At 56.9% G+C, this 27991-nt stretch overlaps 1 protein-coding gene across 2 annotated transcripts; it reads right to left on the reverse strand.

Moving 5' to 3' along the window:
* Positions 1-270: 270 nt before the first annotated feature.
* On the reverse strand, positions 271-27225 carry LOC100346672 (complement C3). 2 transcript variants are annotated; one of them, XM_008250749.4, is made up of 41 exons: positions 27069-27225; positions 26770-26977; positions 26154-26334; positions 25879-25949; positions 25685-25773; positions 25516-25598; positions 25283-25370; positions 24385-24487; positions 24171-24291; positions 23823-23938; positions 23411-23551; positions 23117-23323; positions 22744-22953; positions 22306-22467; positions 21929-22058; positions 21194-21271; positions 19788-19985; positions 19576-19690; positions 19191-19276; positions 18947-19086; positions 16953-17159; positions 15222-15273; positions 15031-15117; positions 14672-14875; positions 12797-12872; positions 12342-12510; positions 10737-10832; positions 10393-10579; positions 9161-9333; positions 8853-9011; positions 6352-6411; positions 5924-6014; positions 4220-4265; positions 2700-2787; positions 2350-2436; positions 1989-2094; positions 1502-1591; positions 1238-1324; positions 1064-1153; positions 834-969; positions 271-505 (listed from the first exon to the last, which is right to left on the reverse strand). In XM_008250749.4, the coding sequence occupies exons 1-41, from the start codon at positions 27137-27139 to the stop codon at positions 373-375; spliced, it is 5022 nt and encodes a 1673-aa protein (XP_008248971.2). In that variant the 5' UTR covers positions 27140-27225; the 3' UTR covers positions 271-372. The 2 variants fall into 2 exon arrangements, with proteins under 2 accessions (XP_008248971.2, XP_008248972.2); XM_008250750.4 differs by lacking the exons at positions 834-969; positions 1064-1153.
* Between the last annotated feature and the right edge of the window lie 766 nt (positions 27226-27991).

Here is a 27991-nt window from a genome sequence, read left to right on the forward strand (position 1 = left end):
ACCCCCAGCAAGAGGTGACCTCTCAGCAGACCCCACACAGGGAAGGGTTCAGTCCAGGCAGATATGGGGGGAGGGTGCATTGGCAGAGGGACAGTGTGTGCAAAGGTCCTGAGGCAGCAATGCATTTGGTTGTTGTCAGGACACAGAGGTGGCCCGTGTGGTTGGGATACAGGAAGAGAGGAAGAAGAGATGCAAGCCAGGTTAGGGCAGCCTGGTGGGGGGAGGAGCCCCCTCACACTTGGAGCAGGAACAGACGTCTGGAGTTGGGTGTGAGATTCCATGTCCTTTATTTGGGGTTAAGCCCAGTGGCCCAGACCTCCTTGGAGACACATCACCGAGAGCGTCACCAAGGACAGCCGAGGCCTCTCGGTCTCAGGACTGGCAGCCGTGGGTGGTCAAATATTCGGAGAATTCCTCCAGCTCGTCCAGCAGTTTTCTCCTCCTCACGTCCCCGTCTGCCGGCCAAAGCATGAGGAATGTATCCTTGCCCAGGACGTAGGTGTAACTGAGCGTGGGAGAGAGGAAGAGTGAGGAGGGCCTGGTGGCCCTGGGAGCTTGGGGACCTCCCCGCCTTGCCCCTCTGCCCTCCTCGTCCTCCAGCCCCCATCCCGCACTACTGGGATGAAGCCCTGCCTCAGGCTCTTTACTCCTCTCTGCTGGAAAACTGAAATTCCCAGGAGGAGTCCCTGGAGTTGTGCCGTGCACAACCTGCACCTCCACACAGGGCAGCCCCGAAACTCCCTGCTGACAAGTCCAGCAGAGCTGCGGGCTGGGCTGGGGAAAGGGAGAACACCCAGGTCTGAGCCCAGGGCAGTCAGAGCCCTGCTACGCACTCGGATTTGACTTTCCATAAGTCTGACGTTTGGCCCATGACCAAGTACGACTCCTGTTCTTGCAAATCCAGGGAGTCGTGGCAGGTGGCGTGGGAGACAAATTTCTTCAGGGTATTGGGGATGACAGGGTCAGTGCCTGGAAGAGACCCCGGGGCAGGTGAGGGGGTGTGCACAGGCCCGAGACCCGCCAGGGTAGGATTCCACACTGCCCCCTGTCGCCCGGCACATACCACTCTTGATGACGGCTTGCAGCCGCATGTTGTAGTACACGTAGGGGGTGGTGGCCGAGGCCTCCACACCTTCCAGCTTTATCTTGTACACTGGGGAAGGCAGAGGGCAGGAGGGCGTGGGGTTGGCACCTGACCAGCAGGGAGGGCTCTTCTGGCTGTCGCGCCCACACTCACCGAAGTCCACGCCAGCCTCGCACGCCGCCTCCTGTAGCTCTTCCTTGCTCAGCCGGCTGCTGTCGGTCCTCAGGGCCGTGCACTGTCCTGGGGTGGAGGTCGGGGGGCAGGCCACTGCTCTGACTGCTCGTGGGGAAGGGGCAACTTTCCCTGCGCTCCCCGCCACCCCGCACCGGCAACCCTGGGTCTGAGTGTAGACCAGAAGGCGGCCAGAAGGTGGAGGGGGGCGCCTGGACCCCCGGCCACCCTCGGCCCGGACCTCACCCTCGGCACATCTGCAGACGTCTTTGTGGCAGATCTTCCGCAGGGACGAGCGCTCCGTGGGCAGGTTGTAGAAAGCGCTGCACCTGTGGGCTGCGGGGGGGCCAGGCTGGCCGGAAGTCTCCGCCCACTCCAGGTCCCGTCCCTGCCCTTGGCCCTGGAAACTCCGTCCCATTGGGCCGTCCCCTCCAGACCGGCTCCTCTTCCTGGCCCTGCCCCCTGCAAGCCTCACGCTGCCAATCTCTCGGAAAGCTCCGCCCCCTTGACACCATTCCCTTCTCGCTCTACCCCATTCCCCCACCCCCACCCTTTCGTTTCTGCCCAATCAGCGTCTTGACCACTCCCACTTGGCAGCAGGAAGACCACGCCCCTTATAACCACTCGTGGGCTGGCCTCTCTTGGCAACGCCCCAGTCCTCTTCCACGCCCCGCCCCCGCGCTGCTGCGCCCCGCCCTCGCTGGACACCAGTCTCCCCCAGCCCCCTGCTCACAGGGCTCGTAGTAGTCGTACACGGTGACCATGGCGGCCTGCAGGAAGTCGGCTTGCAGCATCTGGTGGATGCGGAAGCCCAGCACCGTGTTTTCCTGGTGGGAGAGCTGGGGGAGGGGATTTCTCTCTGAGCCGACCAGGGGGCACTGACCTCGTGGCACTGGCCACAGGGCCTTGGCCAAGACTACTGGTGGTGACCTCTGACCAGGCGAGATTGCCAACACACATCCAGATCAGAGGAGCCGACCTCAGAGGACGCGGTTCAAGTGCAAACAAGGCGCGGGGGCCGGGGGCCAGAAGTGGATCCTCCGCCCACTGGGCTGCCCACTGGCCTTCCGCGGAGGGCGCCAGGCCTCCCTCACCTTCTCCAGGTACAGGACAACGGAGCTGTCGCTGGAGCTTGTCTTGGTCTCGTATTGGAAGGCGTACGGCTCCACGTTGTTGGTCAGCTGGGGCACAGGGGGCGATTGGGGCTGGTGGAGACCCTCCAAGGCCCCCGGCCCCTCAGGGGCAGCATCTCCCACAGCTCCCAACCTCTGTCCGATCAGCCCCACTGAGCCTGCCTCAGACCGTGCAAGGCGTCCTCGGGAAGTGACCATGGCCATGGACCATGGGGCATTACCCCAAGGGGCTAGCGCTGGGTAGATGGCCCCTGCACCCACGCAGGGACGGGGAGACGCAGCCAGCAGCAGGCAGATGGGGTCTGTGTTACCTGTTTGAGGTCTTCCTGGTTAGGGTAGAAGCCGGTGAGCAGGGACACCTCCATGATGGTCATGGTGGCGTCTTGAGCGCCCAGGTACCTGGGGATTTCACAGCATCAGTCTCGCTCCCCACTGCCCCTCCCTTCCTCCACGCTCCCCTCTGCCGGCCTGTCTGGCCCTCTCCCAGACCTCCCGGCCTCCGCCCTGCCCCTGACCGTATGGGGCCTCTTCCACTTCACCCCCTCACACCCCGCCTCCATCTGATTGCTCTGAAGCCCCAGTCCCTCTCCTGCCACTGGACCTTTGCACAGGCTGTTTCCCAGCCAGGAGTCCTCGCTTCTCCCTTTCCGTCCTGCGATGCTCCTCATTTTTTTTTTTTAATTAAGACTTTAGGGGCCGGTACTGTGGCGTAGCTGGTAAAGCTGCCACCTGCAGTGCCAGCATCCCATGTGGGCACCAGTTCAAGTCCTGGCTGCTCTACTTCTGATCCAGCTCCTTGCTGATGACATGGGAAAACAGTAGAAGATGACCCGAGTGCTTGGGCCCTTGCACCTGCTTGGGAGGCCCAGAAGAAGCTCTTGGCTCTGGATCGGCTCAGCTCTGGCCTTTGCAGCCACTTGGGGAGTGAACCAGCAGATGGGAGACCACTCTCTCTCAGTCTCTCCCTCTCTCTATCTGTAACTCTACCTCTCAAATAAATATGTTTTTTTAAAGAAAGTTGCTATTTCATTTCATGTCTAGTGGTTCCTTGGCTACTGTCTGTCTCCCCTAGCAGACGGCAAGCTTCCCCAGGGCAGGGAGTCTGCCTTGCTTGTGGCTGTGCCTGGAGCATCCACAACAGAGCTGGGCACACAGCAGGTGCTCATTACAAGTTTATATCTGGGGCAGACCTGAACAAGGGAGGTTGGGGTCAGGGCAAGACTGAGGTGTGTGGAGGAGATGAGAACCAGGCGGTATATAGGGCGTACAACCAGCTCGGGACACCTGGGTCATGGCACAGGCAGGCTGGCCATGGTAGGCAGAGCCCAGATGCCACAGCAGGAGTTTGGACCCTGAAGTTTTATGTTGTTGGCACTGAGAGAGTGGCAACTCAACCCAGTTATGGTGTCTCAGCGTGGGGGCTTTGGGAAGTGAGGAGATGGGATCGGATCCTCGGCATGGAGTCCCCACGTTTGAATCCTGCTGGCTTCAAATGGAGACAGACAGGCAGGTGCACTTTCGTCTCTTGCCACATGATGTCCTGCAGCCTGGAACTCTGCCAGCCAGCAAAAAGGCCACAGCCAGAGGCCAAACCATGGAGGGTCCACCCGACCCCTCTGACTCTGAACCTCCAGACAAGCTGGTAACACCCTGGGGCCCGTGGAGAAGGCAGGATGGAGACAGAACGGAGGACAAGCAGGGGGAGGCAGGGTGGAGATGCTGGCCTGACGGGTTCCCATTCTCCGTGCAGCACACGGGAGGGCAGCTATGGAACAGGGGTCCAGGAGGTGGGGCTGCCCTCCCACCCAGCCCTCAGGACACCAGCCCTGACCTTGTTTCCATTCGGAGCCGGAAGGTCTCCTCTCCCTTTTTATTTGCTGTAGACAAAAAGTAGGAGGTTAGTGGCTGGGTAGCCTGGTGGTTACAATCATGGACTTAAAAATTATTCATTTACTTGAAAGGCAGAGAGATAAAGAGAGAGGGAGAGAGGGAGGGAGGGAGGAAGGGTGAGGGAGGGAGGAAGGGAAAGAGAGAGAGAGAGAGAGAGAGAGAGAGAGAGAGAGAGAGAGGTCTTCCATCTGCTGGTTCACTCCCCAGATGGCCACAATGGCTAGGGCTGGGCCACGCCAAATCCAGGAGACTGGAACTCCATCTGGGTCTCCCACATGGGTGTCAGGGACCCAAGTATTTGAGCCATCACCTGCTTCCTTGCCAGGGGCATTAACAAGAAACTGAATTGGAAGTGGAGCAGCTGGGACTTGAACCAGCACTTTGACACGGGATGCCAACATTGCATGAAGCGGCTTAACCCACTGCACCATGTCAGCCTCTTTAGTTCGATTTTCCACAAACTTTCTGAAGCACCTTCCTATATTGTTATTTGTATATCATTGACCCCTCCCCTCATGTCCAGGAGCAGCAGGGATAGTTTTTTTTTTTTAATTTATTTATTTATTTGAAAGACAGAGATGGGGGGGGAGGCAGAGAGAGAGAGAGAGAGAGAAAGAGACAGAGAGAGTCTTCCATCTGCTGGTTCACTCCCCAAATTGCTGCACTGGCCAGAGCTGGGCTGATCCAAAGCCAGGAACCAGGAGCCTCTTCTGGGTCTCCCACGCGGGTGCAGGGGCCCAAGCACTTGGGCCATCTTCTACTGCTCTCCCAGGCCACAGCAGAGAGCTGGATGGGAAAGTGGAGCAGCCAGGACTTGAACCGGTGCCCATATGGGATGCCGGCACTGCAGGGGGGTGGCTTTACCCGCTATTCCACAGCACTGGCCCCAGGATAGGTTTTTTTTTTTGTTCATGCCAGTGTTCCCAGGTCAAGAAATGGCCTTGCAGGCAGTAAATGTTTACTAAACATATGCTGATTGACCGAATAAAGCAATAAATGTGTTTAGTGAATGATTGTTTAAATGAAATAAAGAAACCCTCAGCTCAATAGGCTAATCCTCCGCCTGCAGTGCCGGCACCCCGGGTTCTAGTCCCAGTCAGGGCGCCAGATTCTGTCCTGGTTGCCCCTCTTCCAGTCCAGCTCTCTGCTGTGGCCTGGGAGTGCAGTGGAGGATGGCCCAAGTGCTTGGGCCCTGAACCCCATGGGAGACCAGGAGGAAGCACCTGGCTCCTGGCTTCAGATCAGTGCGGTGCGCCGGCCGCAGCGGCTATTGGGGGATGACCCAATGGAAAAGGAAGACCTTTCTCTCTGTCTCTCTCTCTCTCACTGTTCACTGCCTTTAAAAAAAAAAAAAGAAAAAAAAAAAAAAAAGAAACCCTCAATTCTGCTCCTGACTCCAGCTCCCTGCTAATGCAGACCCTGGGAGGCAGCAGGTGACAGCTCAGGTACTTGGGTCCCTGCCACCCATGTGGGAGACCTGGGTGGAGTTACTGGCTCCTGGCTTCAGTCTGGCCCCATCTTGGCTGTTGTAGGCACATGGGGGAGTGACCCAGAGGATGCAAGATCTCTGCCATTCAAATAAACAAGATAAGTGACAACATTAACCAAAAAATATGGAGACGGTGCACCGTGGGTCCAAGCTCACCTTCTGGGGTGCTGTGGAGAGTCACGTTCAGGTGGTACCTGGTGCAGGGGCTCTCCCAGGACTCTGGGGACTTGTAGTACGTGGTGAGGATCTAACAGGGCAAGAAAGCGCGGTGTCAGAGCCCATCCCCCCTCCTCCCTTTCCTCCGCCCAGATCTCTGGCCATGTGGGGGATCTACTGCCAAGCTGTGTTCTTGGTGCCTCAGGGGCGGGGGCAGCACCATCTCTAGGATCCAGCCGTGTGGGGCAGAACCTTCTGCAGTGATAGAAGTGAAAACTGGCCCTCAGCAGACGCCAAGCCTGTTGGTGCCTGGGTCGTGGACTCCCCCAGCCTCCAGAACTTTGTGAGAAATGCATGCGTGTTGGTTCTAAGTCCCCCAGCACGTGGTGTTTTGTTGTGGACGGAGAGAGTGAAGATTCCCGACCTACCGAGATGGTGCCTGTTCCGTGGCCGCTGGCTGTGATCACGAGGTCGTCCTGGCTGAAGAACTGGAGGGAAGGGAGAGAAGGGTCTGAGGGCGGAGGGAGCAGTTAGAGGTGGTCAGGTGCCACGTGGGCTGGGAGACAGGGACGCCCGAGTGCTGGGAGCCTGGTTCTTTCCCCAGCTTGGAGCTGGTGGGTCATTCATTCCCCAGGGGAATGATCCTGCTTTTCCTTCTTCGTTGAGTGTTGGTGGTGTCTACACTGGCACGGATCTGCCAGATCTGTGAGCTCAGTCTTAGCATCACATGCTTCTCTTGAATCTGCCCAACTTGTGGGCGGCCCCGTGGATGCCTCCCCTGGACTGTCTGCATCCACTCTTGCCTTACTCGTTATATGCTCCTTACATCGCTCAGAGTGAGAGTTTAAAAGTCACAGTCAGCCATATCACCCTTGCTTGAACCCCACTGTCTGTAGAATCAATTCCTGAAAGCTTGCCGTGGCCTCCAAGTGCTCACTGCTGAGCCGTGCCATCCCCTCGACTGGGCTCTATTCAGGCATCTTCCCTTCAAACCATGCCTGTGCCTGCCTCGGGGTCTCCGCTGTATCCTTTTTCCTACATAAGGAACACTCTTTCCCTACCTGTGCTCCCGGGATCTCAAAAACGCCCATTCTTCTCGATGGAACACATGTGTGATTTAGCCAAGTTATTTGACTTCTCCGTTTCTCCTTCCCCCATTTGTAAACCCAGGTCAATAACAGCACCCACTTCATAGCGTCGTTTTAAGGAATAGTTCAACATATATATGAATCATGCCTAGTGCCATATTGTAACTATTATGAATATATGAAATAAATGAATGCTTCCCTGTACCAGACCCTCCACTTGGGGTAAAAGCTACCATCCCCACCGAGCTTGACAAAACCTCGCCTTACATAGTTCCCCCATCATGTCCCTGCCCTCGCCTCCCTTCATCCCTTTCAGACTCCCTGGCCTCCTTGCCATGCTCCTGCCTCGAGGCCTTTGCCCCGATGGTTCCTCTGCCTAGATACCCACGAACCTGGCACCTTAAGGTCTTTGCTCAGCTGGTTCCTCCTCGGTGAGATCTTCCTAGCTTACTTTGTCTAAAATTGTAAGTCACCGATGCCCCCAATTCCTCTCGCACTCACTTTTCCACAGCACATGCCACAGTCGAACACACTAAATGGTCTCTTTCTCACATCTCTTCACTCTGTCTCCCCTACTAAAATATAAACTTTGAGAGGCAGGAATTGTGCTGAGTGGTAAAACTGCTGGTTGGGGTGCCTGCATCCCACATCAAGAAGCTGAGTTCAGTTCTTGGCTCTGGGTCTTGACTCCAGTTCCCCACTAATACAGACCCAGGAAGTAGCAGTGATGGCTCAAGTAATTGGGTTTCTGCCAATCACATGGAGGACCTGGACTGAGTTCCTGGCTCCTGGCTTTGCCCACCCCCCGTCCATAGCAGGCATTTGGGGGAGTGGATCAACAGTTTGGGATGTTTGCTGAAGTAAAATAACAAAATTTAAGAATTCCAGGAGCCAGTGCAGTGGCGTAGAGAGTAAACCCGCTGCTTGCAGTGCCAACATTCCCTATAGGCACTGGTTAGAGTCCCTGCTACTCCACTCCTGATCCAGCTCTCTGCTGTGGCCTGAGAAAGTAGCAGGTGATGGCGCAAGTCCTTGGGCCCCTGCACTCACTTGGGAGACCTGGAGGAAGCTCCTGGATCCTGGCTTTGGATCAGCACAACTCTGGCTATTGAGGCCATCTGGGGAGTGACCCAGCAGAGGAAAACACCTCTCTCTCTCTCTCTCTCTCTCTCTCTCTGTAACTCTGCCTTTCAAATACATAACTAAATCTTTTTTTAAAAAAGAATTCTATAGAGGCAGAATCTCTGTGGTAAATGATTAAAGCTTGATACCCCTTCCATACAGTTATGTCAGGAAGATTACTCCCCAAACCCAAGTAATTCTTCCCTTTCACATTTATTTATCTTTTCCTATGTTCAGAATGCTTTGAATAGATATATATATACATATGTATATATATGTATAATATATATACATATATATATATATAGTCACATATCTTTATTGTCCTGCTCAGGAACCCCTTACAAAGGGACCCATGGAGCAGAGGAGGTGGGCAGCACAGGGCCCTTTGACAACTTGAGAAAACAGACTCTCTTACTGATGTGCCACCCATATTTTGGGTCTAAGGGATGCCACCGCTGTATAGAATATATCTGGTATCTTAATTTCTTCCTAAGTTGTAGAGGTCTTTGATAGTGTACACCAAAGCTTAGGAGACAGATTGGCTCATAGTAGATGATTAGGAAATGCTTATGGAATAGATGAATGACTACATTGACAATATAGCCAGATCTCCAATGGTTATGAGATCAACTAAGGAGGAAGACTGGCAGGGGCATGGCCTCACTCCCACTGCCACCTCTGCACAGACTTCCTGTCTGCCCCGCAGCTGCCCCTACCTTTGCCGATCGCTGCTGGTAGGCATTGTTATGATTGATGAGCCAGTTGACATGCACAGCTCTCTTGGGGACACTGATCTGGACATCCAGATTCTGTTCTCCCTCGAAGGGCACGTTTTTGCGGAAGGAGGTCAAGGCTTCGATGGCCACCACCGTCGTCTGGGTGTTGGGATGTCGGTGCCACAGATCAGCACCACAGACAGCGCCCAGGCCCACAGTCAGCACCGCGGACAGCTCCTTCCGGTTCTCCCCTTGCACCGGCACCTCTGCAGTCGCCCCCAACCCCCACCTCCCAGGGGCCCCATCACCTGGGTGGACTTGAAGCCTCCTCCTAGCTCCCGCTTCTCCAGTAGCCAGTTGGCGATGGCGTGCGTCTCATTGAATCGACCCAACTGCAGCTTCTGCATCAGCGCGTAGGCTGTGGCCTCAATGGTATACAGGGAGTCCTCGTCCGGCTCACCCACGGGCCAGTAGGTTTTGTCTAGAAGTGGGATGCCCACTTGGTCACCCCAAGCCGGGCCCATCCACCTCACTTTGCCTTCTCTTTGCATCATCTGAACCCTCCTCTCTCCTCTGCTGCTCTGTTGAGTGCCTACTTTACAGGAAGTCCCTTGCCGAGGAAATGAATGGCTGTCAGGTTTTTAGAACCACCTAGGAGATGGGACTCTAACTTTTTTGATATGGGGAAACTGAGGTTCAAAGAAGGTCTTCCGAGGACTGGCACTGTGGCACAGGAGGTTAAGCAGCCACCTGCAAGGCCAGCATGTCATGTGAGCACCGGCTCGAGTCCTGGTGGCCCCACTTCTGATCCAGCTTTCTGCTAAGGCACCTGGGAAAGCAGCTGAGGATGGCTCAAGTGCTTAGGCTTCTGCCACCCATGTGGGAGACCTGGATGGAGTTGCCAGCTCCTGGCTTTCTCTGCCCAGCCCTGGCCGCTGCTGCCATTTGTGGAGCGAAACAGCAGATGGACAATCTCTCCCCGTCTCTCCCCTTCTTTAACTGCAATCAATCAAACAATAGATCTTTTAAAAAAACCAACTCCTCCAATCCATTTGCAGCAAGTTCTCTAACTTCACACCCCTTGACTTGGGAGCAGGCAGGATATAGACCTGTGGGGCTGACAGAGGATTTGCCACAGGAGGTAGGTCCCTCTCGGTAACCCATGGTTTGTGATCCCCAGGCATTCTTTTCCACTTGAAGGTGTTTGGTTGCATCATTCCCTTTGCCTGGAATGCTTTGGTCCTTCACACAGGTGTGTCTTTTCATCATCCACCCAGCCCTCCAACCTGGACTGTGTTCTTGCCATAACTCTGGCACCCCTAGTATGTTGTAACCCCAGCGCTTATCTCAATCACATATTGACCTGATTGTCTTCTACTGCCTGCCCTGGGGAATGGTGGACCCCTGAGGGCAGGGACCGCATCATTCTTGTTCACAATGACTTCTCAGGATCTGAGTTCGAGAATAGGTTCGCCCTTCGTGGGCACTCCGGAAATAAGCGATGAGTTGCAGATGGCTGGGTTTGAGGTCATTCCCTTACCTGCTGCCCCTTCCCCACAGTCTCCACAGTGACTGTAGTTGGCAAAGCTGTCCAGGCGGTCATTGGCTTTGGGGCTGTTGGCCAGGGCTAGTGCGTAGGAGACTATGGCTATGGCAAAGGTCGTCTGGATGGTGGGGAGCTTTGTCTCCAGGAAGTTACTGGCTCGCTTGATGCTGGCATCCAAATTCTGGAGGGTCAGAGGGAGGAGGCCAGAAGGAGATAATCAGAGGAACCAGCTCTGGACATTAGGAGGGAGGGCTTCAGAGGGAAAGGAGGGTGGGTGGGAGAGCTCCCTGGGGGCAGGGAGCCTCCTGCACATCCCATGCCCCCCGCCGGAGTCCTACCTGCATGGTTGGACTGCACAGTTCTTGGCCTGAGTGCAGGGCTATCAGGACGAGGGCTGTGAGGGATATGTCCGCCTCGGAACCTTTGTAGCCACCCTGTGGGTGACAGCAACACCTGCAATCCTCTGAGAATCTTGGAGAATGCCTTCCCCAACCTTTCTTGCCTGACTTTGCTTGTTTAAAAAAGATTTATTCACTTTGAAAGGTAGAGTGTCAGAGAGACAGGAAGACAGACAGATGATGATGATAGATAGATAGATAGATAGATAGACAGACAGATAGATAAAGTAGTGAAGGCCTGTCTGCTGGTTCTCTCTGCAAATGGCTTCAACAACTGGCACTGAGTTAGGCTGAAGCCAGGAGTCTGGAGCTCCATCCAGGTCTCCCACATGGGTGGCAGGGGCCCAGGCACTTCAGCAGGGAGCTAGGTCAGAAGTCAAACAGTCAAGACTTGAACTGGTGCTCCGATGTGAGTCGCTGGTGTAACACTGTGGACCACTGTGCCACATGGAGCATCTGCCCTACTAACTAAAGCAAACAGCCCCGACTCCAAGCTCCTTGTGCCATCTCAGAGCATGCTCGTGATGGCCCCATTCTACTGATAAGAAAACTGAGGGTCAGGGGAAATGTCACCCCATTGGCTAGTAAATGATCAATGGGGGCTTCAAACTTCTCCTTCACCTCCCAGCTTCCACCCTCACCCCCTGTACTGAGTTGAATAGTGTCCCCAAGTTCAAGTTCACATTCACCCTGAACATTTCCTTTTGAAGGTTTCCCAGAGCCAGGCATAGCCTCTGCCAACTACTCTCTTCTGGCGTTTCTCTCCCAGGGAGCTTAGAACGATTGTGACTTACACAATTCCTAGTGACAATCTGTCTCCCTTCACCCCTGCCAGCTTGTGAGTCCCACGGGACTGCCGCTCTTTTGTTGACCTTAGCATCTCCCTAAGTGTCCAGCACAAAGCATGGTACACAGGAGTCCCTGGATAAATGTTTGTTGAATGAATGAATGAATGAATGAGTCAAGAACATGACAGGTGCAATGATAGAGACAGGTGCAGGGCTGGTCTTCACGGGGGGAGACTTCCAGAAAGGAGCTGGCATCCGAGCTAAACCTCAAGAGAAAATGTGATTTGGCCAAGTGTGGGAAAAGGAAGAGCTGGAGGGAAGATCCTGTGTGCACTGAAGGAAGTGCAGGCATAAGCAGATACACGCAGGTGGATCTGAGGGACCAGTGAGCAGGTGAGTGTGAGGCTTGGGGTGGCACATAGACAAAGGCAAGAGTGAGCCATAGCAGGTGTTTGAGGAGGGGAATGACTTGCTGGGCTGCATTTGAGAAATGTTTCTGGAGGCTGGTGTGGAGGAAGGGTTGATGGCAAGGGATGAGGACAGGGAGGACCTGGGCCCAGAGGGAGGAGGGCCAGGGCTAGCTCCTGATGGATGTGGGGGTGAGGGAGAGACTGGACTCCAGAAGTACCAGCTGCATCCACATAGTGACAGAGCGCAAGTGGTCCAGGCCCAGGGTGTGGCACGTGAGCCGGAGCCTTAACTCTTTCCTGTTCTGAGTCTACCCGAGGGTTTCCTGTTCTGAGGGCGCAGCAGGCACCTGCATGGACTTCATGACCACCGGGCCATTCTCCAGGAAGTGCCCGTCCTCCGCCTGCCTCTGGGTGATGACCCACTTGGCCATGGCACAGAGTTCCGACAGCCTGGGCAGCTTGTCTGTCATGATGGGATAGGCCAGGGCGAAGATCCGGAACATGTAGCTCGTGAACCTACCGGCGGGGAGAGAGGAACGGGCGTCAATGAGAATGGCAGCCGAAGGGGGCTCTGCGACAGGGGCGTCTACGCTGCGTGGGAATCCACATCGAAGACCAGCCTGCTCCAGACCGATCCCTTCCACTCACCACTCCCCAGGTCCACCAGCATGGAAGCCCACCCTCGTGTCAGCGAAACGCCTTCCCACCCTGAGACCCTACAGTGTGGAAACTCTCGGGGGTCATCCCAGCCCCCTGGGGCTTCCAAAGAGGGTGATGGCAAAAGGGACAGGGTCACCCTCACCAGGTGCTTCCTGGAGAGTTCTGTATGAGACGGTAGATACCATCTGCACTCCGGTACCTTAGCATCTGCGTGTGACCTGGGGAGACACGGAACACAGCTTGTGGGGGAGACTGGGTGTTGGGTGACTTGGGCGTGTGTCACATAACTTGGAGGAGGCAACCGATCGTCCAGGTGTATTGAGGTGGGGGCTTTGGGACTCAGGTGGACTCAGCCTGGGTCCCCCACATGCGTGGCAAGAGCCCACTTACTCCAGCCATCACCGCTGCCTCCCACAGGGCACAGCAGCAAGGGGCTGGGGCCAGGAATCGAACCCAGGACTCCGATGCAGGACGTGGATGTATTAATCGCTAGGCTGAGTGCCCATTCTTGTGTTACTGTTACCCGTGTGGTGTGCTGGAGTCTGAGTGTAACCTGGGAGAGGGGTCAGCACCTGACCTGTTGGATGATGGCTCAGGTGTAGCTGCTGGGCACTGACGATGTGGTTCTACTGTCTAGGACTAAGCCGGGACCTGGCCACCTCGGAGGCCCCGGGCCAGGGTGTAACTTGGGAGCTGCTGCCTGGAGCAATCGTGGGAGGGGTTCTTATCCAGGTGCCACCTGGAAGAAGGGGGCAGCCTGTGGGGTCCTACCTGGGATTTTCCTTGGGGGTGTTAGTTAGATGTAAACCTAGGGAGCCAGCATGATCATGTCACACAGGGGCAGCCACGTGAGGATGTCATATCAGGTGGGGCTGGCCCCGTGGCACAGTGGGTAAAGCCGCCCTCTGCAATGCCGGCATCCCATAGGGGCACCGGTTCAAGTCCTGGCTGCTCCACTTCCAATCCAGTGGCCTGCTAATATGCCTGGGAAAGCAGCAGAGGATGGTCCAAGTCCTTGGGCCCCTGCACCTGCGTGGGAGAGCTGGGAAAAGCTCCTGGCTCCTGGCTTTGGATCGGCCCAGCTCTGGCCATTGTGGCCATCTGGGGAATGAACCAGCAGATGGAAGACCTCTCTCTCTCTCTCTCTCTCTCTCTCTGTAGCTCTGCCTTTCAAATAAATAAATAAATCTTAAATATATATATATATATATATATATATATATTGAAGTGGCCCCTCCTGGGTGCACAAAAGTTCCATTGGGAGTTTCTATGTGGGTGTGGTATTGGGGGTTGCAGTGTCTAGGTGTTCCTGGGTGGGGTTACTGTCTGCTAAAATTAACTTGAGAATAAGAGAGCTGAGAGAGTCACAGAAGTGAGGAGAGGGAGGGGAGGGAGGGGAACACACTCTCATCTGCTGGTTCACTCCCTCAAAGGCCCACAGCAGCTGGGGCGAAAGCTGAGAGCCAGGAACTCAACCACTCAAGCCAGCACCGCTGTGTCCCAGGGTCTGCATCAGCAGGAAGCTGGAGCCCCGAGCTGGAGCCGGGCATCGACCCCAGATGTGGGCCCCGGGCTTTGTAACCCCCAGGCTAAATGAGCACTCCTGGGATGCTACTGCAAAGAACCCGAGTGGTGTGTTGGCGGCTGAGTGGTCAGAGGCGGGTCTCTGAGTGTAGCCAGGGGCTTCCTTCTGGGGTTTGGTTGTGCCCTGGGGAGGTGTTAGTGTCCTGATGCAACAGGGAAGCCACTCCCGGGGTGATTCTGGCATTCACCTGGGGGTGGCCCTGAGGGGGTGTAACCTGGGATAGTGATTAGGGGGTTGCTGTCTGGGGGAAGCAGGGGGCAGAGTGAGTGACCGGAGGTCACTGTTGGGGAATTGGGAGTCACCTGGGGGCAGCGGCATCAGGTCGGGAATAATCAGAGCTGGGTGTTTTTCCTGGGTGTGTCCTATGGGGACCCTCCCCACCCCCAGGGTTATCCCAACCGCTCGCGAGAGGCCCCTGGAGCCCCGTCTCACCGATGACGAGGTTCTTCAGCACCTGCTCCCTGTGCTCAACCCCGACCTTGCTCCACTGGCCCGTGGAGTCCAGGTACTTGGTCAGGATGATCACGGGCGCCAGCTTGCTCAGCGTCTGCTCGGGGCAGCCGGTGGGGACCGTCAGCAGCTTCCGGGTTTCTTTGGGGGTCAGGCTCCCCACGATCGTCTCACCCAGGATGTCGCCTGTCAGGTGGGCAAGTCGGGTTACCTCCGAGGTGGTCTAAGCTCCCCGATCGCCTCCCGCAGAGCCCCCAGCCTTCGCTGCCCTCGTGTTCCGGTAGGCTCTGGAGGGGCCACAGCTGCAGAGCCCCACCCGCAGCACCTGTGCCCTCCAGCACCTTGGACGCTGACAAACACTTCTGCCTCCGTGTCGGGCACCTTGTTCAACAACTCCCGCCGCGGCACCAGCTCCGTCTGGGTCCGACCTGAGGAGGCACAGCTCTCGGTGACAAGCGGGCTCCTCTGAGCCCCCTCTCTCCTCCCCAGCACGGCCCCAGGACTCTGGATCCACGCTGTGGATACGACCAACCTTGCGGATTTAGGAGGAAGCTGTGCGATAATCTCTGTACTTGACCTCCTGCCTGGAGGATGAAACCAGGAACCAAGGTTAAAAACCCCAGTGATGGTAGTCACGGCAACGCTAGGGACAGTCGGAGGCAGTCTCGGCTGACTTAGAAGCACAGAATCCCAGCTCTTCCTAGCTGCGTGTCCTTGGGCAAAGTATTCACCCTCTCTGGGGCTCAGTTTTTTAGTCTGCGAAAAGCAGATCATCATAGTCCCTAGGGATGTGCTGTGGGCTCAGTGAGTTAACTTTTGTCTTTTTTTTTTTGTTTTTTTGACAGGCAGAGTGGACAGTGAGAGAGAGACAGAGAGAAAGGTCTTCCTTTGCCGTTGGTTCACCCTCCAATGGCCCCTGCGGCCGGTGCACCACGCTGATCCGATGGCAGGAGCCAGGTGCTTCTCCTGGTCTCCCATGCAGGTGCAGGGCCCAAGCACTTGGGCCATCCTCCACTGCACTCCCGGGCCACAGCAGAGAGCTGGCCTAGAAGAGGAGCAACCGGGACAGAATCTGGCATCCCGACCGGGACTAGAACCTGGTGTGCTGGCACTGCAAGGCGGAGGATTAGCCTATTGAGCCACGCGCCAGCCAACATTTTTAATTTTTAAAAGGTTTTATGTATTTGAAAGGCGGGGAGGGGAGGGGACAGGGAGAGAGACTGACTGATTGAATGAATCTTCCATCTGCTGGTTCACTCCCCAAATGACCACAGCAGTCAGGACTGAGCCCTGCCAACTCAGGGGCCTGGAGCTCCATCCGGCTCTCCCACATGGGCGGCAGGGGCCCAGACACTTGAGCCATCTTCCGCTGCTTTCCCAGGTGCATTAGCAAGGAGCTGGATCAGAAGCGGGGCAGATGGGACTCGAACAAGCATTCTGATCTGGGATGCCTGCCCCAATATTAAAACACTTAGATCGTAGGGGCTGACTTTGTGTTTGTTACATACAAAAAAAAATTCTTTAAAAAAATTCTAAAAAAAAAAATCCTTAATCATCTGGGAACATAATTTAGCTCGATGGGTCTTAAGCTAGTTGTGGGCAGTCCTCACAGCTCTCTGACTATTCCTGGGTATGATGATCGTCTGTGAGGTAGAGGAGGAATAGAAGACCAGACCAGTTCATAAGCTGCCTGAAGTCACACAGCAGAGACAAGAATGAGCCTAGGGCCGGTGCCGTGGCTCACTAGGTTAATCCTCTGCCTGTGGTGCCGGAACCCCATATGGCACTGGGTTCTAGTCCCGGTTGGGGTGCCAGATTCTGTCCCAGTTGCTCCTCTTCCAGTCCAGCTCTCTGCTGTGGCCTGGGAGTGCAGTGGAGGATGGCCCAGGTCCTTGGGCCCTGACCTGCATGGGAGACCAGGAGAAGCACCTGGCTCCTGGCTTCGGATCAGTGTAGCTCCGGCCATAGTGGCCATTTTGGGGGTGAACCAACAGAAGGAAGACCTTTCTGTCTCTCTGTCGCTCTGTCTCTCTCTCTCATTGTCTAACTCTATCTGTCAAATAAATTAAAAAAACATATGAGCCTATACCTGACTCCAAAACATTGGGGTTCCCCCAGGCCTGTCCATGGACTGTACCTTGAACCCCATTCTCTGGCCCCTCACTCCCATCCGGGAGGCCTGTTTGTCCACCCGGGGTTCACCTGCACCTCCCATGATCACCTGGCCTAGGACCCAGGGGCAAGGGGTTGAGGTTCCCATTACCCGGACCAACAGGGTCTTCTTCACGTGGTCCCGGGCCTCGGGGCCCACGGCCTTGACCTCCACCTCCACTTCGCCTAGCTCCAGAGGGAGAAGCACAAACGGTACTATCTTGGAGGAAGTGGGGGGCACAGTCACCACCTGGCGGGACGGGGCTCCCGGCTTCGAAGCACTGCAGAGCGGCTCCTTGTAGGGGAACTCCACACGGACCTAGGAGAGGACAGACTGGTAGGGGTTCCTGATGCGGGGGGTGACCCAGGACCCTCAGATCACAACCCCTCCCTCCACCCAGCCCTGGGCTGCCCGAGTGGGTGACAGCACAGGCCAGTGGATGAGAGCAAAGAGCCTGCTCAGGTCAGAAGTCCCTCTGCCACCAGGTAGTGTGTGACCTCAGATAACCCCCTTTAATCTCTCCAAGCCCTAGTGTCCTCCTTCCCTTTGTCGCCTTTTTATTGATTAATTTTTTATCAATTTGAAAGTCAGAGTGTGTGTGGAGGGGGAGGGAAGGATATCTTCCACCTGCTGGCTCATTCCTGACTGGGTCAGGCTGAAGCCAGGAGCTCCATCTGTGTCTCTCTTGTGGGTGGCAGGGACCCAAGACCTTGAGCCATCGCTGCCACCTCCCAGGGTGTGCATTAGCAGGGAGCTGGAGCCAGGAGCAGGGCAGGGACTTGAACCCAGGCACCCTGAGATGGAATGCTGGCCTCCCAAAGGGTGTCTTTTGCTTTTTTTTTTTTTTTTAAGATTTATTTGTTTACAGAGTTACAGAAAGAGAGAGAGAGAGAGGTCTTCTATCACTGGTTCACTCCCCAAATGGCAGCAACAGCTGAAGCTGGGCTGATCGGAAGCCAGGAGCCAGGAGATTATTCTGGGACTTGGGCCATCTTCCACTGCTTTCCCAGGCCATAGCAGAGAGCTGGGTTGGAAGTGGAGCAGCCTGGACTAGAACCGGCGCCCATATGGGATGCCGGCACTGTAGGCAGTGGCTTTACCTACTACACCACTGCTCCAGCCCCCTAAGTTTTGTCTGAATGGCGTTGCCAAACACCCACCCACCTCTCTTCATTTTCTTCATTTCTAAATTTTTTTTGACAGGCAGAATGGACAGTGAGAGAGAGAGACAGAGAGAAAGGTCTTCCTTTGCCGTTGGTTCACCCCCCAGTGGCCACTGTGGCTGGCGCACTGCGGCCGGTGCACTGCGCTGATCCAAAGTCAGGAGCCAGGTGCTTCTCCTGGTCTCCCATGGGGTGCAGGGCCCAAGCACTTGGGCCATCCTCCACTGCACTCCCGGGCCACAGCAGAGAGCTGGCCTGGAAGAGGAGCAACCGGGACAGAATCCGGTGCCCCGACCGGGACTAGAACCCAGTGTGCCGGTGCCGCAGGCGGAGTATTAGCCTATTGAGCCACGGCACTGGCCTACCTCTCTTCATTTCTAAACCAAGGATTATGACAATCCTCAGATGAGGGTTTCATGAGGCTTCGATGAGAAAATATTTCAGAAGATTTCCTAAAGGCTGCGACTGGGGCTGGCTTTGTGGTGCAGCAAACATCACATAATGGAGCCCTGGTTCAAGTCCCAGCTGCTCCACTCCTGAAGCAGCTTCCTGCCAATGAGCCTGGGAGAGGAGCAGGAGAGAAGCTCCAGTGCCTGGGTCACTGACACCCATGCGGGGAGACCAGGAAGCTCCTGGCTTCCAACTCAGCCTGGCCCAGTCGTGGCTGTTGCGGCCATTTGGGAAGTAAAGCAGCAGATGGAAGATCCCTCTCCCTCTCCCTCTCCCTTTCCCTCTCCTCCCCTCCTCCTCCCCCAGAACCACCCCCTCCCCTTCCCCCTGTAACCTCCCCCTCCCTGTAACTACTCCCTCCCCCTTTCCTCCCCCTTCCCCTCCCCCTCCCCCATAACCTGACACTCTGCCTTTCAAATACATACATACATAGATCTCCCCCCCTTTTATAAAACACACAGACAGGGCTCTGTTGGAGAGGGGCGGCTTCACCTTGACCTGCCGGCTCCTGAAATTGTACAGCACGGCCTGGATCTGGATCTGCTCATTCCTGACCACGGACGAGGGCAACTTCAGGTCCACAAAGAACGACTTCATCACAGTCAGCTCAAAGGGGTCCGAGACGCAGAGACCTGGGGCCAGGAGGGCGCGTTGGGTTGGGACAGAGGTCAGTCTCCTGGGGCAGGGCGGGGCTACCCTCCTCCCGTCTCCTTGACATGGGGATGGTTGCGCTTACCTCGTCCAGCCTTGAGGCTGACGGCCACGAATTCCCACGTGGTGATGGAATCTGGCATGCTCACCAAGGTGAGGAGGTGGGAGGTCCTGCCGGAAGTTGGGGGTGGGGGCATCCCTTTTCTGCTGCTTGGCCAGGCCTCTGGGTTGGGAAGTTAGGGGAGGGGGCAGGTCCCTGTCTGGGGCATATTATGGGATGCCACTAAGGACATCCTCACTGCAGGGGCACCAGTCTGCGGGATCCACTTTATCCCCACCCACGTGGATCCTATCTTGGGTCTGCCCTGAGGTTTCATGCCCTGCTGGTGTCCTTGGCTGCGGTGAGCAGATGTGCAAAGCTGGAAGGGCTGGGGGCCAGGCGCTGGCGTGTGGGGCTGCGGGGGCCCTACCCTGATGCACTCTCTGGCAGAGTAACCGATCTCCAGAGCCAGCTCTCCGGGAACAGGGTCCGGACGGGCAAATCATCCAGGAAGATGTCATCCAAGAACTCGTCATCGTCATCGGCTGCAGGGAGCGGATTGCAGTGGTCTCCCCCATTCGGACCCCTCCGGGAGGGCCCCCGCCCCACCCCACGTCTCCTGCCGTGACCCCCCTCCCTCACTTGTGCCCAGGAGCAGCCTCTCCTCCCTGGCCTCCCGAGTCAGGGTCTCAGACAGTTGGCAGCAGTCCAGGAAAGCGGCCATGCACGAGGGGCCGTGGAGGACGTGCCGTGTCCGCTCCTCACACGCCAGCCCCGCCGGGTTCTCCTTGAGCCCAGCCTCGCAGCACTTCCGCTCCAGCTCTGTCTTGAACTTGTTCACTGTGGACCGGAATCAGAGGGAGACAGGAGGGTTTGGGCGGGCCCGAGCAGGCAGGACTCCGGCCACCTTAAATGCCAGGCACACCTCGCCTCTTAGCCCTCACTCTGTGGCAGAGGCTGGTCCTCATGCCTGTAGCTTTTCTTTGCAACTTCACATTGAGCCCATGGGGCGAGTGGAGCTACAGAGAAGTGAATTCACTTGCCCAGGGTCACACAGCTACCAAGTGGCAGGAATGGGACTAGAATCCATGCTTCTAACACCACGCACTGCTGCCTCCCCTCTTCCATGGTCTCCACACTCAGGGCTTCCTCTTCCAGTCTGCACCCTGGCCTTGGGAATGGCACATGAGCTAGGCATCTCACACACTTGACTTTGGTCTGCAGTCCCTCTGGATGCAGATGCAAGGCATCTAAAAACTACATTTCCCAGAATCCTTTGCTGCTAGGGTTCTAGCTGAGATTGGATGCACTACGCTTCCCAGACTGCCTTGCTGCTAGGGGTCTAGCTGGGGTTGGATGCACTACGCTTCCCAGACTGCCTTGCTGCTAGGGGTCTAGCTGGGATTGGATGCACCACACTTCCCAGACTGCCTTGCCGCTAGGGTTCTAGCTGGGATTGGATGCACTACACTTCCCAGACTGCCTTGCCGCTAGGGTTCTAGCTGGGGTTGGATGCACTACATTTCCCAGACTGCCTTGCTGCTAGGGTTCTAGCTGGGGTTGGATGCACTACATTTCCCAGACTGCCTTGCTGCTAGGGTTCTAGCTGGGACTGGATGCATCACACTTCCCAGACTGCCTTGCTGCTAGGGTTCTAGCTGGGATGAGACGCTGTTGTGTAGGAGCCAGAAGGCAACGAGAAGCCAAACTCATTTGCCTGTATCCATGGTAGCTGATGAGTGGGCTCCAGCCTATGTGTCTTTTTGGAACAGGTGCAATTCTACCAGCCACGTGAGAGAACGGGCAGCAGCTGTCCTGAGATTTTAAGGTCTTGACCATAAGAGCTGAAGTGGGGTGCACCTTATACTCCTCCAACTGCCTGCCAGCTCCCACCCTCACAGCCCTTCCAACGAGTGTGTAAGTGCCAGTCTCCCGCTAGTAACCCTTCCTGCCTGAAACACCTACAGGGACTCGGCTTCCTGTTCTAAGGCCTGATGGGGGCAGTAGTCTGGGGAGCTGGGAGGGGCACGTCCAGTTTGGGTTCTGACCTGCATCCCTTTTTGCTTCCAGCCTCCTCAGGGAGCGGCGTCGGCGGCTGGGAGGGGGGCTCTGGGGGCACCGCCAGTCTGGGGATGAGAGGGAAGAATACGAGGATAATTGTCAAGATCATTGTCAACGCCTCTGATGGTATTTGTTGGGTGCTTGCTGTGTGCCCAGTGCTTTAGATGCATTACCTGTCAGCTCATAGCCTCATATACTCGAGATTCAACACTTAAAGCCTGGGTGACCTTCATCAAATCTCCTAACCTTTCTGGGTATTGATCTCCCTAGTGATGTAACTTGGACACGATCCTATTTCTATTAATGAGCTCATGCATATAAAACTACTTAGCACCAGGTCCAGCAAGTGGTAAACAGAAACAGCCATTAACATCACTGCTTACGGCAGAGAGAAGACACTTCTAGTATTCTCCAAAATCCATTCTCGCCTTGTCTGTGACAACTACATCTCCATCACTAAGAAGTCACTCAGAAGAGAGACTACATTTCCCGACCTTCCCTGCACTTAGATGGGGCCATCTGCCTGAGTTCTGGCCAATGAGATGCAAAAGAAATGTCCTCCCCTCTCCCTTCCTTCCACCCTACTGCCTGGCATGAGGTCATGGCGATTGAGATTTGAGAGAGAACAGACTGGCGCATGGTAGGATCTTAGCCTTTGCCTGTCTGACATCAAACTCCAGTGGCAGCCTTGCCCCATTCCCGCCCTGCTCCTCCTCCAGCACCTGAGCTTGCCAGGGTGTCCATTCCCGTGCTGATCTTCAAGTCCAGTCCAGCATCCTTGAACACAGCAAAATTATTTTTCCCGCTTCCTGCTGTGCAGCCAATGTCATGTTCTTCCACCACATCCCAGACCTGGAGGTCGAGAGAGGGACCTGGGTCTGGGACTTGTCTCATCCGTCCAGGGAGGCAGCCAATGGTGCAGCGGAAATTCAGGCTCAAACAATATAAAAATTCTCACACCCTCTTCTGTTTACTGAACCCTTACCACCTTTCCTGCATTATCTCCTCGAATCCCCTCACCCAGGGATGCTGCCCCTTATACAAGTAAAGAAGCTGAGGGGCCAGTTAGCACCCTGGACCGTGGCCCCTACGTTCTCACCTTCTTCTGAGTGAGCTTGTGTTTGCTGTTCAAGGCGTACACAGCTTTGTCCACAGCCAACAGCCACACCCTGGCCTCCGCATCACCTGTCACTTTCAGCTCCACTTGGCTCTGGGGCTCCAAGGGCTGGATGACCCCATCACGCTTTAAACCAACCTTAAGCTGAGTCAAAGAGAAGAAAGACGTCAGGAAAAGGGACTCGTGGGTGACCCAACCCTGCTTCCAGGTTTGTGGTCCCTCATTTCCTGGTGAACCCTCTGGGAACTCCACCAGGACAATCCCTAGTGCACGGGTTTATGGATTTGCCCTGTGTTGAGTTCCTAAGGCCACACCTCGTCCTCTCCCTCTCTCCTGCCCCCCCCCCCGAGAGGTAACTTCTGAACTTGTACAGACCCCCTCTGATGATGATGACGTACAACGACAAGGGGTTTGGCTCACCGTGCCCATGCACCTGTCATTCACGTCAATCCATATGGAATCAGCTACCAGTTCGGGGTTCTGGCTCATTCCTCTGGGCAGTAAGTAAAAGGCCACGATGCGGAAGGAGGGCAGCATCTCCGGGGTCACGTCGATGATAGCCGACGTGTAGACGCTCCCCGAGCTCTTTAGCTGCTGCCTGGCACTCACCACCCTGCCCTTGCTGAGGACCTGAGAGGGAGGTTGGAGATGAGAAGTCGGCCCACAAGGGGGCGCCATGAACACGGGCCGTTAGCCTCTGGGCGTGAGCCCGCCCGGTTCAGTTGCCACCTTCGCAGCTTTGTTCACAGTTGCCGCCACCCAGCAAGCCAGGCCCTGAGCCCCAGCCCCTCACCATGATGGTGAAGTGAGTGATCTCGTCCTTGGTCGCAGGATTCGCATGCCGTGTGTTGAGGCTTAGCTGGAGGCTGTTCCCGACGTCCGTACCCATCGTGTTCACCTCGACGTGCAGGAAGTTCCCCGAGTTTTCTTGCGTTGAGTAGGGCCAAGCCGTCATCCTGGCAGAAACCTGCTGCTCTGGGTGAGGAGACTCGGTTTCCACCTGGAGGAGGGGGCCGGTCAGGGAAGCCCCAGTCCCTCCCGCTCCTACACCCCCAGTCCCACCGTCCTTTCCCTGTCGAGTTGGTACCAGGACGGTGAGCTCGCTGGAAGCCGCGTCGGTGTTGATGGCCAGAGCGGCTATCCCGTTGTCCGAGGTGTACACTTTGTGGTTCTGGCAGCGGACAAGGACTCTGGCGGCTGGGGACCCATCAGGATTGGAGACGAAGACCTGGGGGTGGAACCTGGGCTGAGCCGAAGGGCAGGCCTGGGCGTGGCCTGGCGCGAGACGTGGGAACGGGGCAGGTGCCCTGGGTAGGACTGCACAGCTGCGTAAGGGGCACACCGAAAGGCCACAAGGGGGCGCTGTCTTGACCTCATGGGGGAGGGTGTGGGCTGTGCAATCTCACAGGAGTGAGTTCAGCCTGGGTTTTTAGTTCCCAGGGGGTCCGTTTTGGGGGCGGGGCTTTGAGTCCCTGTCTGGAGCAAGCTCAGGCCCTGACCCTAAAGTGGAAAGGCATCCCGGGCTTGAAATACTGCGGTGTCTTGGTGAACTTGATGTTGAAGGCCTTCCGGGTGATCTTCACCCCCGAGGTCTCCGCCTGGACCATCTCGCCTCCTGTGGAGACAGGCGGACCGTGGGGTGTGGGAGGGTGACGACAGCTGTATTGGCGTGGGGAAGGCAGAGAAAGCCTCTGGTGAGATTTCAGCTCCCTCCCACCCGCCATTCTAGGGTTTTCCTCGAAGACTGAGGCTAGGACGCGGCCCGGGATCACGCGCGCAGAGTCCCCGGGGGCTGGGATAAGGGACTGTGTCGGGACTTGAGCCAGCGGCCTGGGGGAGGGTGGCACCTGAGGAGAACACGGTGACGTTGACAAAGATGGAGGCCCCGCTGAAGTCCCCCTCAGGGTCTTGGAACGCAGCCAGCAGCGTGTCTTTTTGGAGGGACACGTGGCCCTGCCCTTCAGAGACCTGTTCTTAGACGGGGGATGGGGAAGATGGTTTCTTGGGGGACTAATCGGGGGAGGGGGCCCCGGGGTGGGGGAGGGGCTGGGAGTCAGTCACCTCCACCCTCTGCAGAGACCCTTGGATGGTGGTCCGGATGTTGTCCACCTTCAGCCCAAAGATGGCCAGAGCGTGTCCGTCCACCGGCTTGTTGAATATGTACCTGGGGGGTGCAGGGTCGTCTCGCTGGCTCCAGGGATGGCCTGGGCGAGCTCACGGGCTCCAGCAGTAGCTGAGCCACTTTGGGAGTTCCGGGGAAGGGGTGGTTTCTTTGTTGACCCACACAACCCTGGCAGGTGACAAGTTATGTCCCGTGCAACCTTGATGGCTGGCAGGTGTGGCTGTGCCACCTCAGAAGGTGGTAGAGAGAGCTTATGCAGGCCTGCAGAGCCACACAGGATCTGAGGCACCTACGAGCTGGCAGAGGTGGCCGGGACAACCTCGTGAGGGGGGCAAGGTGGCCCCTATCACCCGCTGGGCCCGCAGGAGCCATCCGTGCAGCACCCAGAAGTGGCAGGCAGCGCCCACGTGACCTCAGGTGGCCAGCACGGAGCTTGGAGGTGGTCATCAGCTCCCCAGGGGCAGCCCATGTGGCGTTCACCATCCCATGGGGTAACAGAGATGACCGGGACAACCTCCAAGGGCAGCGGTGGCCTGTGCCACCTCGGGGACTCTCGGAGATGGTTTGGACCACGTGGTGCCAGATGAGACGAGACGTGGTTCAACTCCGTTAGGGAAACAGGGCGGCCTGGGTAGCCTTGTCAACTTGAAGGGAGGGCCTTTACAACCTCAAGGGGGAAGGCGTGGTCTGTACAACCTCACGGGAGACCTGGGATGCCTCGTACATAGCAGAAAAGGGCTACAGAAGTGGCCTGCTCCTCTCCACCCATTCCAGTTCTCGGTGTCACTGGCCCTCCAGCAGGGCCTGGGTGGGAGGGGGAGAGGGTTAGGGACTCACCTTGCTTGGATGTCAACGCCCAGAGCCTCATCATTGAGGGTGAAAAAAGTCTTGTTGGGGGTGAGTTGGACTTCAAAAGACGGCAGCACTGGGAAGAGAGCAGGCGGCGGGCATCCTCAGCCTTCCACCCGTCCCCTTCTGCCCCTCCCTGTCCACAGCCTTCAGCTCCCACCCTGCTGCTCAGAGCCAGCCCCACAGCCCCGTGAGTGCCCACCACCCACACCCCTCCTCACCGTATTCCTTCACATCAAAGGTGGCCTTGAACTTCTGCTTGCCTGCACTTTGGTAACTGGCTTCGATGGTCCAGGTCCCCAGACTGAAACACCGCAAGTTAGGAGAGGTGGGGCTGCACGGGGCACAGCCCCCCCCCCCGGTTCCTCCTCCCGGGCTTGCGACGGGCACCTGACGAGCTCTGGGAGGTGGAAGGAGCTATCAAAAAGACCATTGATGACCTGCCGGCTGTGGCTGATCACGGTGACTCCATCTGGGTTCTGCAGGGACAGAGGGTGGGGCTGGTGGCTGCCCTGGGGGAGGGCTCTGGCCGTCCAGCCTCCCAGAAGCCACACTCCCTCCCCCTCCTCGGCAGTAGAGGCCACCTTGATGTCCAGGAGGATGGCTCTGTTCACAGGATCCATCTTGTGGTTGACAGCGAAGACTCGGTACTGAACTGCAGGAGACAGGTGGGCTCTGGGCATCGGACAGAGGCAGGGAGGGCGAGGGGGTCTGGAGAGAGGGTGGGGGCCTTTAGGGTTGTGGATGGTGGGGATATTTGGAAAGAGGGAGGCCTTGGAAGATTTTTAGCATGCTGGACCATGGCGGAGGCCCAGGACAAGTCAGCGTGTGCCACAGACCAGATACCCTGGGACCATACCCATGTGGTCGGGGGTGTAGATGGTCTTGTCCGTCTGGATAAAGATGTAGCCAGCATGGGGAGCCACCAGGACTATCTTCTCCATGAACGAGGAGACGGAGGTGGGCTTCCAGTCTGCCCGGATGATGACGTAGTGCTGGCCTGGCTTTTCGTGTCGGGGGAACAGCAGGCTCTCAGGAACCTGGGGGAGAGATGCCCACAGCCCTCAGGCTCATCTAGGGTCTCCCTCCTTGGGCCGGATCTTAGAAGAAGTAGCTGAGCATGGCCCCTCTGGGAGCAGCTGCGCAGGTAACTCACTGTACAATGGCACTCAGCCAAGACAAGGAGAAAAATCTAGTGCATGTGCAGTTCTGCAAGAGACCAGCAGAGGGCGCCCTATGTCATTTGCACAGAGGCATCAGATGGGCTAGTGGTGGGATCCTCTGGGGTCCCGGCTTCGGGAACACTGGATTTCCCAATGCACAGGACGGGAGAAGAGCTGGAAGTACAGCCAGGCCCTCTACCTGCTGAACGGTAGTTGCAGTACTTCCTGGGATCTCTCCCCAGGGTCAGCCTTTCTCCCTCCTGCTGACCCGCGGCCTCCCCTCGGGGTCGCCCATCCTGGCCTGCCACTCACCGTCACGGGTGTCTGCTCCATGAAGTCATTTGTTGCCGAGAGGACGACCCGGCTGCTGGCCAACAGCGTCTTCCTCAGGGGGAAGTCCCACACCGTCAAGTTCACCTCGAGGCTCCCCTGGAGGCGCTCCCTGGACTCAGAGTGCGCCTGGACATGGATGTTCTCCGGGCTGCCCAGCCGCAGCACCCGGGGGGTGACCAGGATGTACCTGCCAGCAGAGGAATGCAAGGGCACCTGTGCAGACGCCGGCTCTGCAGGAGCCCCCCCCCCCAGCCCCGCCCTCCCGCCCCCAGACTCACAGAGGCTCAGCGCGGTACAAGGGGCTCCCACACAGCAACAACATCAAGGCCAGTGGCCAGGGCTCGGCCATCGCGGTGGAAGGGTGTGGCGGGGCCACAGCCTGGAGGCGTCTGTCCCCTTGGCCGTCCCAGCCCTAGCCTGTTTGCTTCCCCTGGTCCTGGCTGAGTTAATATCTAAACGGCTATGGGAGGGAATTCCCATAAACCCAGCGGGGGTGGGGTAGGGGGCTCACTTTTTAGCCCAGACACCAGGGGAGCCACAGTCCCCTCCTTGGGGACCTGGAGCCTGGGTGGGGGGGTGTCTCATCCTGCAGCCCCCACTGCAGTGAGGAGTCGGGGCTTGTTTGGGGTTGGTGGGGAGGGGGGGCAGGAGGGAGCACCTGTCCCAGCTCTGGGGAGTTGATCCACACCTCCGCTCTTGTGAAACTGGCCAGAGTTTTGGGAGGCAGCTCCTCAAACAAGGGCCGTGCAGGCACCCAGGGACTTCATCCCATTTCGCAATCGCAAGCCTGGACAAGCCGGGACTCATCCTAACTGGACCTTCTGAGAGCTCCATGGCTCAAAGTCCTCTCACTGGACTCTGGGGTTGCCTTTAAAAAAGCAAATTATTTGATTGAAGCTGGGCCTGTGGCGTGGTGGGTAAAGTCACTGCCTGCACTGCTGGCATCCCGTATAGGTGCTGGTTCGAGCCCAGGCTGCTCCACTTCCGATCCAGCTCCCCGCTGATGCACCTGGGAAAGCAGTGGAGGATGAGCCAAGTGCTTGGGCCCCTGCACCCAACTGGGAGACCTGGAAGGAGCTCCTGGCTCCTGGCTTTGGCCTGTCCCAACCCTGGCCATTGCAGGCATTTGGGGAGCGAACCATCGGATGGAAGATTCTCTCTCTCTCTGCCTCTCCTCCTCCTTCTGTTGCTCTGCCTTTCA

This window comes from Oryctolagus cuniculus, chromosome 16, assembly GCF_964237555.1.
Source record: "Oryctolagus cuniculus chromosome 16, mOryCun1.1, whole genome shotgun sequence".
In the NCBI taxonomy this organism is placed as follows: Eukaryota; Metazoa; Chordata; class Mammalia; order Lagomorpha; family Leporidae; genus Oryctolagus; species Oryctolagus cuniculus.